Source organism: Monomorium pharaonis, chromosome 6 (genome assembly GCF_013373865.1).
Source record: "Monomorium pharaonis isolate MP-MQ-018 chromosome 6, ASM1337386v2, whole genome shotgun sequence".
Lineage (NCBI taxonomy): Eukaryota > Metazoa > Arthropoda > Insecta > Hymenoptera > Formicidae > Monomorium > Monomorium pharaonis.
Window position 1 is genome coordinate 800,440 of NC_050472.1, and position 19,547 is coordinate 819,986.

Genomic DNA, 19,547 nt, shown 5'->3' on the forward strand with positions numbered 1-19,547 from the left:
TATGTAACACAGTTTCATATAATAATTTTATACAAGCCCATAATCTACGATTATAAAAATTACATCATAAAATATAAATTGGTTCTTTACATAATAATTTTCTGCATAAATACTATAAAGATTAGTGCACGTGGAATGTATATGCATTTCATAAAGGCCTTCATTGTGAAATTTTAAATATCTTACATGTATCTCTTACAACTTTAATATTATGTATCTATCATTGTACATGTAGGCATGATTTTTTCATTCAATTTTGCAAGTAAAAACTTTATTTCTTCATAGTCACATTGCTGCTTTCAATTAAGGCCTAAAAGTTATTTCTTTTTTACTATTGTTTGCTAGTATATGTTTAGGAAAAACATCCAATGTTATAGATATATAAACGATACCTAACACGTAAGTATATTACCTGCAATTTAAGAATATCCTGCTCCCAATCTCCACAGCCAATAATTTTCACCGCCTCCAGTAACACATTTGTTATTTTATCAACATTTTTTCGAAACACAACTAATACGTCGGCTGCGTGGACATTCTCGCGTTCTTTCCAGCAATCATAATCAGTCGCCATTGCCACAGCTGAGTACAGTAGACCCGCTTCTTTCGCCAGGAACACCTGATTCAAACCAAAATATAAACGTTATACAACAGTATTATTAATACGTATTCTTATGCTCACAGTATTAAATTTCTGTGAGGAATATAATTCATATGTAAGTTTATCGCTGCAGACCTCTGGGCATATAGTCATATTGACCAGATGTCCACCCCAAAGACGCAAAGCGTTACTCTCTGCTTTGGAGGAAAAACGTGGGCCTTCAATAGTTATTACTGTTCCTCCCTTCCTTATATTGTACCCCAACTTTTTCCCTGCTTGTACCAAGATTTCCGACGTTCGCGGATCAAACGCAGGTTCCATTGGCATGTGACATACTCCTATAATTTCGCAAGCGATACATCTTAACGATTGTACATGACAAAAAAAATATCAAGATCACAATACCAGTTGAATAATCATCAGTAAAATGATCGCTTAAGAAAAATAGTTATAATAATAAGTCTTTAAAATAATAAATTGCAAATTAATTTTTTTTATTTTAGCTCTAGATTTAATGTAGATTTCATTCTTTTATTTAAAAGTGCAAACATTAATTACTGTTTTTGTCCAATTTTTTTATTTATTTGATGACTATGATATTCATGTACTATCTATGTGACTTACTTACCACTGTATTTGGTGGAGGTTTCATCATAGAATGTACCTTTTCTGGAGTTGGTTCTATCTATGAAACTATCAGGCACAACTAGTTGCCCTCTACCAATAGACTCTGTCAATGATCCACACGCAGTCGATGCTAGTACATGAGTACATCCGGCAAGCCGTAACGCTTCTATATTAGCACGGTAATTAACTCCGGTAGGGCTAAATACATGCCCTGCACCATGTCTACATTGAGTAAAGATACTTTCATTAACAAATAAGACATAAATCATTGAATAGATCAAACATTAAAGAGAAAAAGCAGATCTTTTATATTAGAATTTTGTAGCAAATAGCTAAATAAAAACCAAAGTACATACAAATAGATGAATCAAAATGAATAGAGTTAAGGATTTCACCTGGCCAGTAACACTACATTTACGCCATCAATACAGCCATGGTAAAGATCACTGGACGGATATCCAAAATCATTCTTTGCATTCTCGCGACTTGTAGTGCTGCTACAATTGAACGTTTTATGCAGAGTCTCACCCAGACCCGAGCCACATATTAATCCTACCTAAAAAAAATATAAAAGAATATCAGTAATAACAATCTTATACATTAATTTATATTACAAATTATTTATGCAAAAAATGTTTTTTTAATTTGTCGACATTATTGTCACAATATGTCAATTTTAATAATAACATACATCATATATTATTTGTATCGAGTAATTTTCGAACTTAATCAGTTATAATATTTTCGCAGTTAATAGGCACAAATAATTAAAATATGACCGACATGTAAATTGAGAATCCAGATCTTTCTTTGAGCAACGTCGGCACATTCTAATAAAATATATTAAAATTCTCTTACCTTGATCTTACTTGCCATAATCGAGATTAATTGATTGGTTATCTTGAATTTATAGTATATAAAATTCTAACGTTTGAGGATGATCGCGTGAACAATATGGCATATGGCAACAGAACGTGACGTAAGGCTAGTAATAGTTATGACTGGTAGTAATACACTAACCTTTAATTCTTTCTTATCCAATCGGAGAAAAATTATGCCATTTGTAATAGCGATAAGTTATTGTTGATAAGTTATCTAATTATCTATCAGAGCAATTTGTAATTTTATATTGAGAATCTCTTTAATAAATATATGTCTCTGAATTTATATTTTTCGATTGTAAGAACGAAAAAACTAGATTTCTCATTTATTTATTCGTGACAGAAAGAAATAAGAATTAAATTATTATTATCAAAAGAAAAAGAATTGCGAAAAAGGAGAAAGACAAAAATTTTACATAATGAATCTTAAAGTTTTTGCAGTTTGTGAGCATGTACCTTAGCATGCTTTATATGATAAAAATATACTGTTTATGAAAAGTTTAATTCTACAATATGCATGAATCTAAATAAAAATGTTCAAATCTCAATTAGCGAAAACGCAAACCTCAATTAGCAGAGATTTAAACCCCATTTAGCGAAGACTTACTTAAACCACAGTTAGCGGAGACTCAAACTTGAATTAACGGAAATATATTTAAAAGCATGTATATGCAATACGACTAAAAGTTTGATGGAAGAAAATGATATGCGAAGTTCTCAAATGTAAATAAAAATTTTTTTAGAAAAATGTCAAGTGCGTGTGCTTCTTAATTAAGAAACTGTTGTACCAAAAAATCCAAGTCATAATATCTTTAATTTTCTTAAAAAGAAAGATGTTACAAATTGGTTCTCTATAGCTATGTGTAATCTAACTCAAATAATGTATATTTTTTCAAGAATTAAAGATACTATTATTAATACTTTGGTTTTTTAGTACAACAAATTCTTCATTGGGGAGTATGTACAATACATTTAGTGCCTTTTCTTTGTTTAAAAAAAAAAAATATTTAATCTAATTAATCTAATTATTTATACACAGATGGATTTAAATATACATATTGATCGTTTATAAGATAATTAAATAAGAACTAAGAACTTTGTTCTAAAATGTATTTCTACACAATCGTTTTAATCTTTATTATAAATTTTCTCATACAAGGACAGCGATTACTAGACAATACAAATTTTTGCCTGCAATGGCTTGCAAAGTGTACATACACTTACCTACTAATTTAATATCTAGATAATATCTATTAACGCTTGAATTCGATAACAAAGATCCTAAATACACATATTGCAGACAATAACTTACAAGCGACGCGATAATATACAAAGCACAAAATGATTATATATGTATTTAAGACGCTTTTCAATGAATACAATACAAAAATTTGAAAATTCTAACGAAAAATATAAAAAACCAATTTTACGAGCGAATAAAATTAAATACTAAACTCTTGTACACACAACTTATCATCTATAATATTGCTCTACTTATAAAACATTAATTTGGAAGAATTTTCATAAAGATAAAGTTACATCATCCGTTTCGAGAAATAATTGTGAACAAGAAGAAGTTGGTATTTATCTGCGTTTTAAAGGATGTATGTGTCATATTTCAAAGTACTATATTATTAAAAATATAAAAATTTTGTAGGTTGTTCTTATGGTTAAATATTTATGTGAAAACAATATTCTTATATTAATTTAATAGTTATTAAAATTTTTGTTTACTCATAAAATTCTTATATAAAATTGCGTTTTATAATAGTGCAAATTTGATTAGAAAATAGCATTACAAATTAACTTTTTACATACATGATAAAATTCTAAAATAATTATGCAAAAAGATTTATTTGAATCTAATTATTCAGTTACACACACACACACACACACACGCGCGCGCACGCACACAAAACCAAAACAGCAAAATATGATCATTTGCGCAGTATAATCCACTATAAGACAAATTATTCTTGTTCTTTTGTTCATTATAATTGATTTCAAAATTTGGATATTTACGACCAATTTTTTTTTGTTATTTATGAAAAAAAAAGTTGAGAGGCTTACAGCTTTTAAATTTCGATAACTTTTAACTATAAAGCCATTTAACCAATACATCCTTAACATAAATAATAAATACGCACATATTTTCTTCTTTGATTAATCAACAATTATCGACTTATATATTTAAAAACCATGTATCGTATAAAACAATATCTTTGTATAGAAAAATATCCGGAAACAGTATATACGCACTTGATGGCACATTTCACGGAAAAAGAAAAATGTGTCAGAATATCAAATTAAGTTTGTATGCTCTCAAAAGTCAGTGAAATATAACGACAAAGTAATTTGTAATTTTGAAAAAAATAAAATTGTCACGTATTGAAAAAGCATAATTCATACATTTACGTTGTCCATAATTATCAAAATATATCACAAATTTATAAAAATATTATAAATTTTATGGAAAATTTTTTTGGCACTGGTTTCGTATTTCTGACATAATTACCTTTTTCTTTTTACATAGACATAAAAAGAAATAAACTCAGCACGACGAATGCTTTGTTGGGTTAACAGTAATAGAATAAAAAAAAAAAAAAAAATTCCTTCCCTTATTTTTTACTAAATTATTTATAAAATTATTTATTTTTTCTGTTATGAAATTGCAAAATATAAAAATAATTTAATAAGATAATAAGTTAATTAATACAAAATAGCATATTTTTCTTTCATATTAAATTTTTATACATATTATTATGCAAAAGAGAAAATAAGCCGATTTTTTCTTTCTTTTTCGTAAATAAAATGTATAAACAATATACATATACATGATACCTGATTGAATAAGATCTATTTATTTTATTTTTTAAAAACTAGAAGTTTTTTAGTAAAGTTTTTAAAACAAAATAAATTATGTATTATATGCATTTCTTATTTAATCTCGCTATCTGATATTAATAAGTGTGTACGTTTGTAATGTCAATACGTAGCTAATTCCGTGTTTATCTCTACATGTTTGTTTTCTTATATTTCTAATGTGTATATAGAATGCACATGTATCATCAAGCGCGTGGAGGTACAACGTCCCGTCAATAAATAAATCTATGTAGATTAGACGTATTCGACCGTCGTAAGAGATAAGCTAAAGATTATTCACCGATATAATCTGATTTATCCAGCCAATATACGAGGAGACCTTTACGTATACACCGGGAACATTTTGACGACCGCAACCGAATCCCCAAGACACTAATCCAGCCAGTTCGTAAAAACCATCGTCTTGACATACCAGAGGACCTCCACCATCACCCTGAACATTGATGAACATAATTTGTTAGATTTTAATCAGACGAAACTTTTTTGGAAAAAGATCTTACAAAATTGAACACATATAACTGTTTATACACAATTATATGGGACAGTTATAAATGATATTGTTAAACATGTATCCCTGAAAATTCTTAGAATTCGTTACATTTTTTTTAAACTTTTATTTAAATTTTAAAATTTTTTACAACTTTTATAGAATTTTATATTTAGTTTTTAGGAAATGTCTCAGATTTTTTATATAAAACTTCAGAAATGCTTAAAAAATTTTTTTTTTGAAAATTTTTTATATATCTGAATCCAGAAATTTTTTGAGATTTCTAAAATTTCTTATTTTATAATTTTCAGAGAAAACTTATAAAATTTAAAAAGTTTTTAAAATTTAAAAAGATATTTTTTTAAAATCTTCATAAAATCAAAATACGAAAAAAATTTTTTAACATATAAAATTAAGAGAAGAATTTCATCATTAGGGATAGCCAATATTTTTCTGACTATTATAGAAAATTATAGTATACCTGACACGCGTCATTTCCCTCTTCACCGCCGGCGCAGAAACTACTGGCTGGTAGAATGAAAATCTTCTCAGTGACAGCGTTTACTTTCCTTATGCATTCGGCATCGCTTACGATCGGTATCTCCGCCTCACGTACTCGAAGAGGAATAGGACCAGCTTTGAAATATCATCGTATGTTATGCACAAGCAAAATACATATGCCAAAGATATACATATTCACAGGGTTGGGTAGTAACTAGTTAAAAAGTTAAAAGTTAATAATAAAGTTAAGAAGTTAATAACTTTTAAGTTAGTTTAGTTAATATTAAATAATTTAATTTTTAATTTTAACAAGTTATTTTTGAAACGTATAAATTTTAACTTATTAACTTTTTTCCTAAATAAAAAATTTTATCTGGGCAAAAGAAAAAAATTATAAAATAAAAATATATTCCTGCATGAAAACAATATTTTTTGTTATTTCATGTAATTAATATTATAACTTAATTTACAAATAAAATATTAAATATATTTAATGATCGATACTGTAATTGTGTTAATAATCTGAATTAAATAAATTAGATGACTTTTTAATTTAATATAAATAAAGCTTCTCAAAATTAACTTTTACTTTAACTCGAGTTAAACTAATTTTAACGTAACTTTAATTGAGTTAGTATTTTATTTATGTAACTTTTAACTTAACTGAATTAATTTTATAATCCATTAACTTTAATTTAATTTAATTTAAAAAATATATATTAACTTACCTAACCCTGCATATTTATTGCTTGGAGAAAGAAATACGTAGTATCAAATGTACAGTATATGAAGATATGATTTACCTTCACCCATGTATCCGTAACCGGTAACTGTACACCTCTTGCCAGCCGTGTGACTGACACCCCGTGCCGGCAAGCAAACCAGGCAAACTCCATCCTTAAGTTCCGCTTGACCATGAAGTTTCAGCAGAGCAATATCGTTATCGAGCGTTTGACTGTTGTGATTGTGGTGAATATATGTCGTTGCGACGCGCAAGGTCTGAGCACCGGGGCTTCCATATTTACGAGTGAGATCGTGATCGCCCACTCTCACGTAGATCGCATCACCGGACCTCACAATGCTAAAAACAAACTCTTTTTTCATATTTTTTTCAAATTCTCTGACTCAACGCGCGTGGAGAAAAACGCAAGTGTTCCGTATACAGGGTTGGGTAAATTAATATATTTGTTTAAAAATTTACAAAATTAAATTAAAGTTAAAGGATTATAAAATTAATTTAGTTAAGTTAAAAGTTACATAAATAAAATAGTAATTCAGTTAAAGTTAAGATTAATTTAACTTAAGTTAAAATAAAAGTTAATTTTGAGAAGCTTTATTTTATTAAATTAAAAAGCTATATACTTTATTTAATTCAGATTATCAATATAATTACAGTATCGATCACCAAATATATTTAATATTTTATTTGTAAATTAAGTTATAATATTAGTTATATAAAACAAAACAAAAACAAAAAAATATTGTTTTCATACAAGAATGTATTTTTATTTTACAATTTTTTCTTTCGCAAAAAGATAAAATTTTTAATTAAAAAAACAGTTAATAAGTTAAAGTTTATACGTTTCAAAAATAACTAATTAAAATTAAAAATTAAATTATTTAAAATTAACTAAATTAAATTAAAAGTTATTAACTTTTTAACTTTACTAGAACATTACAGGCGCGCGCTACACGCGCGCTATTTGACTTTTCACTTTAAAATAATAATAATTGCAATTTAATTTTCTCTATTTTTCGTTTACATTAATCAAACGTCTTCTGCAATTTTGAATAAAAAAATGTAAAGTTTAATTATATATACATACATACATACATACATATATACCTACATACCTACCTACATATATACATACCAACATACATACCTACTTGCATACTTACTGTTATCTAGCTACCTAGCTACCTAGCTACATATTTATCTAGTTTCGCTCGCTCGTTTGCTTCCTCCCTCCCTTTTTTTTTTACTCAATGACAGCTACTCTTGCAACACGAAGTAAGCGCAGCGAGAGAACCAATCGGCATCGCGGAAAAGCGACAACAATAAACTTCGAGAAATGCGAGCAATTGACTTTACATGCCTTTTTTTAGGTAGGATTATTAACTTTCAACTTTTTAACTAGTTACTAGCCAACCCTGTCCGTATGTAATACACCGTAACATTTACTCACCTCGTGACGCAGTGTGCCGCGGTGAGAACCCATTGCGTTCCTATCAACGCGCCTCCGCACAGGTACTGGTTGAGGGAATTTATCAAGGCGACCTGCCAACACCATTCGTTGGCGTCCGCGTCCTCACCACCTACTACACGCGCGATTCTCTCGGAACTTCTCGCTTGAATCGGACCACGGGAGGTTCCTTTCACGCCGCAAACATATTTGCTGTACACTGGGCTTCTGGTGGTGGTAGTAACCGTTGTCGTTTCATCTATAAAATTGATTATTCTTTAGCGTATATGGATCTTGATCTACCAATCGAATTTAGTAGATTTTATTTTAAACTTAAGTTAGCCTTTTTATTTACGTTTGAAATAGCCACCTTTAGCTTGAACTTGAATCAATCCATCTTGATAATTTTCGCAATTTCTAGTAGCTTTATGGTCCTATAAATTAACAACTGAATTCTCAGTTCCTAAACACTTACACGACGTGGTGATTGGAGTGATATAAGGTCGTGAAGTGACATGTAACGTGTCATTTCTGTTGGTCAGAATCGGCTCTGTAGAATTCCCACCGAGGAATTCTTTTATCAGAGATTTTGGCGCGCAACACTGATGTCCTTGTTTCTTGCACTTGAATAGGTTCGTCAGTTCAGCGTTTCCTAGGAACGTATGAATAAACATGAGACATCGTCTGCGTGAAGCGTGCATTCCTCGCGCGATTTACTTACTGAAACATGTAAACGATAAATAAGATACGATGCAGGAAGCGGGACAGTCTGGACGTGGGTCCGGTGGTAATGATACTGTCGTTGGTGGTCGCGAAGTAGGTCTCGGTCTTGGTCTTGGCGTCTGGAACATCGTAAAGAGATTATAAGAAGATTATTCAAGAAACAATATTCTTGAAAGAAATAATGGGTGAATAAACATTATTTTGCAACTTTCATTTATACATTATACATGAAATTTTCTCTCTTATTCTTAGAAATTGATCAATGAATATTGAAACTGAGTTAATTACTTGCGGCGGACTCTTCGTATTATCGCAACAGATGGAGCCGGATTGACAGGTCGATGTTTTAGCTATAATGACATTCGGTCGCTCGCAAAAGGCTGCCATAAGGGTTAACAGACAAAAGCCAGGACACGGTGGTAGCTTTGGTTGAGGAGCTTTTGTGGAGGGCCGGATTGTCGTAGTCGTTTCCTACGCAAAGTAATACAACTACTCCAACAACTTTAAGGTAATATTACCAAATTATAGTATTATTGTTTCCCCTCTGAATAAAGATTTTTCTTCAAATTCTTCATAAATTTTCACTATTTTTCTATAAGTTTATATTTTCTCACATTTTTACGAATTGAAACACATTTCAGAATACCGAAAAAATGTATATCTTTCGTAAAATTCTTGATGTAAATTCTAAAATATATTTTAAGATTTCTACGATTTCTCACTTTATATATATTTTATAATAATCTATTTTATAATAAAATCTTATAAAATCTGAAAATCTGCTTTATTTTTTTTAAATTTCATAAATTTAAAATAGGAGAAATTTTTGAGGTATTATAAGATTTTTTTCACCAGGGTTAATAGTTCTTTAAATACCTTTAAATAACCGTTAAGACAACGCATATTGTCTATAAAAATGTGACATAACAAATAAAAACGTGAACAAATAAATAATACAATCAAATGAATAATGAAATTTTTCCGCAAGTTGGTTTTCATATTAAAAGGACAGAATAGATAGTCAAAAAGTCTTATCGAGAAATCTAAAAGATCAAAACTGATGGAATACGTGTAATTTATGAATAACATAAACTGATATGCCTATCGTAAAAAAACGATAAACTTTCATATGTTGATACCAGATAATATTAAAACGAGCAACAAACACACAGAGTATTCGACAAAGCGTTAAAACAAGTGTAACGTTCGGTAGTCAGAGACAGAAGTTTATGTTATTCATAAATCAGTTTATGTTATTCATAAATCAGTTTATGTTATTCATAAATTACACGTATTCCGTCGATTTTAATCTTTTAAATTTCTTGACAAGACTTTTTGACTATCTATTCTGTCCTTTTAATATGAAAACCAACTTGCGGAAAAATTTTATTATTCATTTGATTGTATTATTTATTCGTTCATGTTTTTATTTGTTTTATAGACACAGTTTTATAGACGATATGCGTTGTTTTATGGTTGTTCAATGGTCATCATTTTTTAACTGTTTAATTATATTTTCGTTTGCGTTTTTTCACTCATGTTTAAGTTCATAAATATTGGTAATTTATTACAACTAAAGAGAACTATGTATAGTCGAAACGTTTTGAAATTTGTTTAACATTTTTTAACACAGTTGATTTTTAGTCGCGTTTATAATTATATATTTTTTATTTAATAAATTATATTGTATTAGAATAATTTGTCTTGGCTCGATATATTGACCTGTTTATCGTATTATTTTTGCTTAGCATTAACGAGCTCTTTATATTTGTTTGTTTTTTGCTTCGAGATAATCTTTTAATTCTTCGAGATAATGATAAATAAATCTATATGTTTATGACAATATATCTTTTGTTAAAACAATCACGTTTAAATATTAAATCTCATTACCGCTTGTTGCGATGTTGATTCATTAATGCAGCAAACCGTCAATACGGAATCATCGGGGGGACAGTCTGCGTCTCCATCAATGTTTTCGCATAAGAGGGCGAGCAGACCGCTCGTGCACTTTCCTTTGCACGGCTTAAACGGCTCTGGCTTCGTGGTTGTCGTCGCTATCGTCGATGGCTGTCTAGTAACAGCTGTAATCGCTGTTGACGTCGTCATCATTGTCATTGTTGTCGGAATTACAGTGGTAGTCGCCAAGACACTTGTTGATAACGACGTGTTCGGTCGCGTTGACGGGAACGAGACCTTGCTGAAAGCACCGCTGCCGTTCTTCTCGTCATAACGAGAAGAATTCAGTCGATCGATCACTAAAAGCTCAGGTGGCGGAGAGTCCCCAAAAGCGTCCCTGGACACGCAGCACTTGTATCCTGGCTTGCAGAGGCTGTCTATCACCAGCACGGCGTCGCAATAATCAGCGATTCTCTCAACCATGCAAATACCCGAGCAAGCTTTCGCTGAAAAAAATCATTTATTATTTCAACTAAACTCAATAATCAATAGTTAAAGGTATACGAAGTTTACATTTCCAATGTATCAATTTTTTGACAATCTTGATATTAAGATACCAGGATATTTTCTGTAATTGTAAACAATAATGTGATAAATGGATACTTATTTTATGACCATTATAAAAAGTATAATATGTTTCACATTTTGTATCGGTTATGTGTCATAAGGGTAAGCTTTCTTTTAATTATTGATTTTAATTACTAAGTTTAAATTTCGTACAAATTAATATGGTCTCTTAAATATTTTGGTTGACAAACTTGTGATTTTTATCAGCAAGAAGAAAAAAATTTTTTAACTATTAATTCATATTTACAACAATATTCTTATTTAAAATCAATGATATACATCAACAATGATATTTTGCATCAAAAGATGCAAATGTTTTACATAACAAAGAAATATACTTTATACAAAATATTTACATACTTGATTTGTCACTCGTTTCATTGTAGCTTTCCTGTAAAACAAAAGAAACGTACAAATAGTATAATTTGAATAACATTAATATAATAATTGAATATAAAGAAAATATACAGTTTTTAGTTTTGATTTGAGCAAAAGAGCAAAATAATTATCCTCCTTTACATAAGAATTTTTTAAATCACAATCTGGACCATAATTCAAAATAATCCTCTTTTAAATCTGTCGCAGATCTATCAATGACGAATAAACATATAATACATATACAATATATATATATTAATGATACCAGTCATATATCTTGCTTTCTAGCAATAACTTTCTAGAGCAGTTTTCAGCCCAGCTTATTTTCTCTAATACCAAATTTGCTGAACATACCGGTGTAGTTTTTGCCGAAGTGAAGGAAGTCGACGTGCTGAGCATCGTAGTAGTTGTAGTCGCGGGTGTCGTAGAAATCGTCGTAGACTTGATGATTGTCGTGGACATGGTCGAAGTTAGCTCCTCATCGTCAATCGCGTTCTCGGACAGGCCGGTACCATTTATTGGATCCTGCAGGCAACACCGCATACTCACCGTGGGACACTGCACATCTTCGAGGACATCGTCACACATTAACGTCGCTAACGCGTGCACGCATACACCCGGACAGTCGGCAATCTTGGCCGTGCTCGTCAAAGAGTTTAAGAAGCCTGTGTACATAAATAATCCTTCTATTTACTTGAAATAAAAAATAAAACAAAATATAATTTAAATTTACATTATATTACTTAAAGAAAAACATTAATATCAAATTATAATTGATACATTCTATTTAATTCTATGTAATTTAAGAAATAGTATTTTTAATTATATATATATGTATTATATATATATATATATATATATATATATATATATATATATATATAGAGAGAGAGAGAGAGAGAGAGAGAGAGAGAGAGAGAGAGAGAAAATTAAAAATACTATTACTAAGATCTAGAGATAACATATTATCACAATACCGGTTACGGTTATTAGATTACAACAAGAGTTAATTCACAATAACTAATCACAAATTGTTTCGTATGTCAAATAACATATATATTATATATATATATATATATAATTAAAAATATTATTTCTCAAATTACACACACACACACACACAGAGAGTATCTGTACAGCTAATAGTACTGATAATATAATATGTTATTTGTTTCACGTATAAACATGTAAATTTCTTATGTTCTTGTAATATCTTAGTAACTGTAAAAAAAAGATAAATTAAAACATTATGAAGAGATCCATTGTGAAAACCACGAAAGAGCAAACGGTCAGAATTGTAACGGTTCCAGAACACGAGTTACACAAGACTTGAAACTTAGGCCAAAATTTTGAAGAAAGAGAGAAGGAAAATTTAGTCAAGTATAGTATGTCGAAACGCGGTTCAAGCATACATCGCAAATGTTTATCTCAAACAACTTGTCTGAGATTAGAGAAAACTACATCTTACGAAATTATACAACTGTCATCAGAACTGCCGCTACGTCGTCGTTAATTGTAACTGTATATCTTCACCGGGCGCAGTAGGGGTACCGTCAATGAACCAGGAATTCCTGCATATATAATCTAACCGGCGAGAGATTACCTCTACAAAAATGGTCAAGGTAATCATAACTTAAACTTGATCTTGACAGAAATAAGCTAATAATCGAGAAACTAACTCATTGTTATTGAAATCACTTTTAGATAATAGAAAACATTTATTTACATTAGATTATATTTCTGAAACTGATATTATGTAAAACTCCGTATCACATTTGGCTATTTAAAAAAAAAGTCTCAATTTTTTTGGCCATTAAAGATCGAATAACTTCTATAGATAAAAACAATCGAAAATGTTACAAATGCCTGATTTTAGAAAAATGTAGAATGATCAATATAACTATTTTTTCCCATAAATTACAAATATTAGAGTATTTCCTAGATAAATTTTTATTTTTATTTTAAGCGTAAAACTATTAAATCTTCCTTCTAAATCTCAATCAGTTTTTATAGAAATTTGGAATTGACTTTAAATACTGTTTTAAATTACTTATCTATCTAAATTAAAGAATATTTTCTTTCTTCTCTTTAAATCACATTTCTTTAAATTGACGTTAATTAATCTTTCTCATTCTTTAACATGTAGAACCAATTGTTAAAATATTATAATTATGACCAAATGAAAAAATTATATTTCATATTTTTAGTGAAAACATTATACTTTTTATTTTCAAGATTTTCTTATATTTTAAATTTATAAATTTTTTTTAATATCCTCAATTTCTTCAGATTAAAAAAATTATTTTTTTCCGAAAATTATAGAATTTATAAAATATTCAAAATTTACATTTAATAATAATAGTAATAATAAAGAAATAATTCTAAAAGAAATGTAAAGACCTTTTCAGCATTTTTTAAGAGTCAAAAATTTCAATTTGCACAAACAATTTGGAAAATTTTCTAAAAAGTTAATAACTAAAATTATTATAAATAATAACGTATATAAAATATAGAAATATAACTTGGAAAAATATAGAAGTTATGAAAAATTTTTTAATTTACTTATATAGAAACTATTAAAATTATGTAAAGAATTCTTTAAAAATTTTTTCTCCAGGATAATTTCCATTCAATTTACTTAAATCTTTAGTATTAAACCGTATGCATTTGCAACTTTTGAGATCAATCGCATCACTCGCAGAAATGAGTTCGATGATTAAATCGCACGAGTATTTCGCATTGCTGGGCGTTATGATTATTGACATCGATTATGACTGAAAGTTAAACAAGTACCGCGATTCATCATACGCAATGTGCCACGCGGTCCCGCCAAGAAATTTGCACTCGACTCCCCCGGCTGGTTTCACTTTGGCAGGCATAACGGACCAAACAAACATAACGGTATAGTTAATGAGCGGCTCGACTTGGGCCGCGTACATAGTTGTCTTCGGCGGCGCACATGTGTTTTGTCTAATGTCACGATACGAATTCGGACTCGATAATTAACGATTATGCGGTATTTATGATTGGGTCCTTCGTGAGAACGTCAATGCTGATTTTAACAAATACAAAATGTTTCTCACTGTACAGTATTCAAGTTTATTACATTAACGTGATAATTTTGGAAGATTTTTCTCCTTTTTTACACGGAAATAAAAAATAAAATAGAAAAGAATATGCTTTAGAACTGATATAAGAATTTATATTTATAATTCATGATTGTTTAAGAATATAAAAGCTATTGTGGTACCCTAGAAAACATTACAATGTAACATCTTCTAAGTAGAGAAGGCAACGGCTAATTTTGTTTATTGTAATAACGGTAACGAAAAATCAGGTTGACCGGAGGTCCGGCTTCGCGAATAATAAACAAACCGAGTAAAAGGTAAAATCAGCATTGGAGAACGAAGACGAGTGCATCGCTTCCTAGTTTTTAAGCTTGGCGGCGGCCTTGTTACCGCCAGCAAATCGACCGTCATCCGCATAGCGCTACGCGACTCCTAAAAGTGGAACAGTCGCATCCTTCCAGATTCTACCTATAAAAGCGTGCGCCGGATACGTCATCGCACGCGAATTTCTATTTCTCGAAGCCACTGCGCGTTACCACTGGGTAACTTTTTGTCGACCGTATATTACGTGCATCGCATGTACAAAAATCACGCGCCACTCGCCACAACCCGAGAGAGAGAGAGAGAGAGAGAGAGAGAGAGAGAGAGAGAGAGAGAGAGGAGACCAAATCAATTCAAGATACAGCCTAACGAAACTGCAAAATGAAGTTCTGACTTAAACACATACATACACACTCATCAATTAGTTTCTAATACAGAGACACAATATTATACATACAGTAGTATAATGTAAGTATTGTATGTTAAAATAATGGCAACTGCGTACGTATGTAGATTATTTTGGGGAATCTTATTATGTGTTTATTGTTTAGCAATATATATCATATTAATAAATATTAATTTTACATAAGTGTAACACTGAAGAAATACTTACGAATGCATATATAAGCGGCCGATAAAACATCTGTATAATTATCACATAACATTTCTTGTCGGACACAGTGCATTTTATCAAATATAACAATCGTAAGTTTTTATGAACCGAAAATATTTTTTCTCATCTTTCACACAATCATTGCAGTTTATGATTACAAACCAGTAAGAGATCATAAACCTGTATGTAACATAAAACTTCTCGATAGAAGTTCAGGAAGCACTGATTTCATCTTTAATTTCACGCTCATTTTAAACAATTGTATTATGTTACAGTATTTTTACGAATATTGGTTTTATGGAATCTTTTCAGTAATACACTTCAAACGACAATTCTTCAACAACATGATAGGAAATATCCGAAACCAAAAATCTTGTTGTTCTCTGATAAATTTTCTCCTCTACAAACTTCAAATAAAGAAAGACATAGTATTTTTTCTACATAACATTTCGGTCAGTCGTAAGTCTTACCTGACAAGAAGGTACTAGCTAAAGAATCGTCATCCTGCCCACCAACTAATCCGACGAGCACGAACAGAAGGACAATGCCCCAGGGGGCAGCTCTCAATATCATCTTCAGCTTCCCTCTGGTGTCTCCGTTTATTTCTTTGAATGGGAGAAACAGTAAGGATAAGGATAAAGGAATGAGGAAGAGAAAGAGAAAAGGAAATCTTGTTTCCGAGATTGGCGCACTGTCTTGTCCGTACGATCCTGATCACGTGCACGTCAAACTGTCTCTCCTCACTGTCAAAAATTCAACGACGTTCACAATGTTGCGTCGTGCGAACGTCTGCCCACTTCACCTGCGTCGGCTAGTTCGACGGACACTGTATAGAGATCAGGGTCTACTTGTGGGTCAGGGTGTGCGAATCCCCACCGGCGTACAGCGATGGCTTGGGAAGGTGAGAGAAATGTGGAGGTTGAATAAGAAAAGAGGAAATAAGACAGGACCGATGGTCGACCAGCATTATGAACGATCTGGAGGGGACGGGGTTGCTGACAGGGGCGGTGCTAGCTGTGATTTCTGTTGCTCTCTTCATTACAAAACTTCATTTGATCGATAAAATCAGCAATTTGAATTGTCACTTACAAAACAAGTAGCACCTAAAAAAAAATTCAATATGTAACCAACTAATTATTAATCAGTTCCGTAAAATCTATTTGCGGAATTCTAAATATACTTGTGATAAATATTTTGAGATATTATTTCAAATGCAATGCTGATTATTTCATTTGCCACTTAAGATACATCTGCTTTAATTTTCCATCTTCAATAAACAATCGAAGGATATCTTACAAAAACTAAACAAGTCCATTTTTTTTAAATATGGTTTAAAATTTTTCTTTATCAGAATACATATTACAAAACTTTTGGAACGGATTACAAATAGAATTATTCAATTATTTCCTAAATTTCCGTTGTATTTTCTTAAGAAAAAAAACGGAATAATTTTAATCACACGCACACATTTCGAAGTTCTATAATACGTGTCTAATAGCATTACATCGTGAACAATTAGGTTGCAGAAATTAAATAGAAAATGGAAAATGTAAATATTAAAATTAACAAATAAAGAATTTATACAAAAAGTAAGTCTGTGTTTTTAATCTTTTCAAAATAGATTCCCAAAATATTAATCAAAGTTTAAAATCAATCTAAAATTTTATTTTTATATCTATTAAATGTCCATAAAAAATTACCATATCTATATAATAAACGATTTAAAGAAGTTATTTCCTGAAAGTGTAATTTTTTAAATTTGGTTTTTGTAAAAAAATTATTCAATTTTATTCACAGCTCGAGTCTATATCGAGGAGTTTAACATGAATATCTAATCAGACAATCCGTCCCTGCTCTTCTCGGCATGCATTCTTCGTTTCTTCCTCGATAACTGATCATCTAGGTACCTCTCTTGGATGCGCCATATACCTGTACAACATAGCACCAGTCCCCCCTCCTCCCAACACTTGTCAGCTCCACCGGTCTCCTCTTGATCTTCCCGCTCTTCTCTGGCGATCGGATCTCACTTTTTTTTTCTATTTTCCTTCAGTTTTACGCTCTTATTCCTCTTTCTCTCTCTGTCTTGTTCTCCTTTCTAGCCGTTCTTCCGTCATTCCCTCTTTCCTCTCCACACACATACACCGCGTGTGTTTACCGGTGTATCACGCCCGCGCGTACAGGTGTGCGTACGCATGATACACGATGCATACACATACGTGCTCGTGTGCCGCGACTAACGGTACTTTATCCGTAAATGTACGGGATACCGTACGATATTTTCCTTCAGAATTAATCGTACACAATCTTTGCACAAGATGGCATCATCCCATGATTCTCTTATAACATACATTCCTGACAGGATCCTACAAGAGTTGCCTAGACATAATGATTATTAGATTAATAAACATAAAATTTATCACATTACAAACCAATTCGCACCTAATGCTTAAAGCGTTCGGTTACGGTCTTGCGTTACTTACTGAGAGAAAAAAAAAATTATTGAAAGAGAAAAGCAACTAGGTTTTTTCGCAGAGCATTTTGGAAGGATAGATATATAAATTTAACTAGAAATTTGTATCACTGATCAAAATATATTCAGCTTATTCGATACAATATTTTATTTATAATTTTATAATTTTATATTTTATAAATTTATGTATAAATTTTGTTTATCCTTTTTGAAATTGTATTAATTAATTGCTGCAGCATTGGATGTCTTTTTAAATTGTTCGATTAATTAGTGACATTATGCGCAAATACGACTTTGTAACAGTTTGATAATTTTGATTTTAAATATTAAATATTTAAAATCAAATTATAAAATATATAAAATTGAATAACGCTGACAAACTAACAAATGTTGTGATATACTTAATGTGATTAATATTTTTGAAGTAAATCAATAATAATATGGTTATCTACATACTATGTATTTAACTTGAAAGTAATTATATATCTTCAAATGTGAAGGTATTTTTAATTTCGATTTTAATTTTCACAAACAATAGAAAATAATTTCACATTATAGAAGGTCATTAATAACATTTCTTAAATTGGAGAGAGACATCTATCACCACGTAACCCTAGATTACTAATCATATTTTTCTTATATTAACATTACTCTGGATGAAAATTCATTCATAAAATTAAGAATCTTTTTTTAAACTTTTAAAAATTTATTTAACACTTCTTTCTACTTTATAAATCACAAAACGTTAGAATATAACTAAACTGGCATTATTTTAACGTAAACAAAATCTAATAAAATGTTGCTTTAAGCTTAATAAAATGTTATTTGGCCAAAAAATTTTAATAACAAAAATTGTACTAAATTTGAATTAGCACTTAGATGAAAATTCATCCACAGTAATACTTCAAAATTAGAAAGCTACTCCAGCCAATTACAATTAATTTTGGTCAATAATTAAGATTATATTTCGATATGTATATGTCCTCTTAAATGTCAATGCGTAAAATGTATAATGTACGCTATATTATATGATAACTTGAGCACTTAGGACAGCCCCAAATGAGCCGGATTTACAAGAGTAAACTTTTCAATGCACTCAATTAACCATATTAATGGTAGAGTCTTGATATGCGGCATTTTGTACTTAATAAGAGGTTCATTTTTGCCTGGTACATATATAACATAATGTGTACATTTGTGTAAGGGATGAGACGGGTCATTTGCAGTGTGAAAAGGTATTACTTGCAACATATCTTTTAAGTCTTCTGGATCTGGTTCCCTGGTA

General features: G+C 30.3%; 2 protein-coding genes and 1 long non-coding RNA gene across 6 annotated transcripts; 1 reads left to right on the forward strand and 2 right to left on the reverse strand.

Annotated features, from left to right (window-relative positions):
* LOC105832987 (S-methyl-5'-thioadenosine phosphorylase) lies at positions 1-3,075 on the reverse strand. The gene is made up of 6 exons (XM_012674358.3): positions 2,087-3,075; positions 1,624-1,784; positions 1,230-1,450; positions 737-939; positions 413-619; positions 1-310 (listed from the first exon to the last, which is right to left on the reverse strand). Exons 1-6 carry the CDS (start codon positions 2,102-2,104, stop codon positions 272-274), a joined length of 849 nt encoding a protein of 282 aa, XP_012529812.1. The 5' UTR covers positions 2,105-3,075; the 3' UTR covers positions 1-271.
* Positions 3,076-4,951: 1,876 nt separating this feature from the next.
* LOC105832984 (protein masquerade) lies at positions 4,952-19,307 on the reverse strand. 3 transcript variants are annotated; one of them, XM_036288681.1, is made up of 13 exons: positions 17,493-19,307; positions 16,263-16,895; positions 15,793-16,199; positions 12,145-12,455; positions 11,773-11,803; positions 10,780-11,291; positions 9,178-9,360; positions 8,888-9,008; positions 8,642-8,818; positions 8,170-8,425; positions 6,784-7,061; positions 5,961-6,115; positions 4,952-5,425 (listed from the first exon to the last, which is right to left on the reverse strand). In XM_036288681.1, the coding sequence occupies exons 3-13, from the start codon at positions 15,863-15,865 to the stop codon at positions 5,258-5,260; spliced, it is 2,265 nt and encodes a 754-aa protein (XP_036144574.1). In that variant the 5' UTR covers positions 15,866-16,199; positions 16,263-16,895; positions 17,493-19,307; the 3' UTR covers positions 4,952-5,257. The 3 variants fall into 3 exon arrangements, with proteins under 3 accessions (XP_036144574.1, XP_012529808.1, XP_036144573.1); XM_012674354.3 differs by lacking the exon at positions 15,793-16,199; XM_036288680.1 differs by having other exon boundaries at positions 15,793-16,895.
* LOC105832988 lies at positions 14,305-17,385 on the forward strand. Of its 2 annotated transcripts, none has more exons than XR_003625824.2 (2): positions 14,305-15,647; positions 15,731-17,385. It is a non-coding gene; the product is annotated as an uncharacterized LOC105832988 (long non-coding RNA). The 2 variants fall into 2 exon arrangements; XR_003625825.2 differs by having other exon boundaries at positions 15,770-17,385.
* Positions 19,308-19,547: the final 240 nt, after the last annotated feature.

Excerpts from the sequence above, each read along its gene's own strand:
- LOC105832987 (XM_012674358.3), bottom strand. Across the intron at positions 1,451-1,623 it reads AATGTAGTGTTACTGGCCAG|ACATGGTGCAGGGCATGTAT; the intron begins GTGAAATCCTTA and ends TACTCAATGTAG. Across the intron at positions 940-1,229 it reads AACCTCCACCAAATACAGTG|GAGTATGTCACATGCCAATG; the intron begins GTAAGTAAGTCA and ends GCGAAATTATAG.
- LOC105832984 (XM_012674354.3), bottom strand. The coding sequence starts at position 16,365 with ATGATATTGAGAGCTGCCCCCTGGGGCATTGTCCTTCTGTTCGTGCTC. Across the intron at positions 12,456-16,262 it reads AGCTAGTACCTTCTTGTCAG|GCTTCTTAAACTCTTTGACG; the intron begins GTAAGACTTACG and ends TTATGTACACAG. Across the intron at positions 9,009-9,177 it reads ATACGAAGAGTCCGCCGCAA|ACGCCAAGACCAAGACCGAG; the intron begins GTAATTAACTCA and ends ACGATGTTCCAG.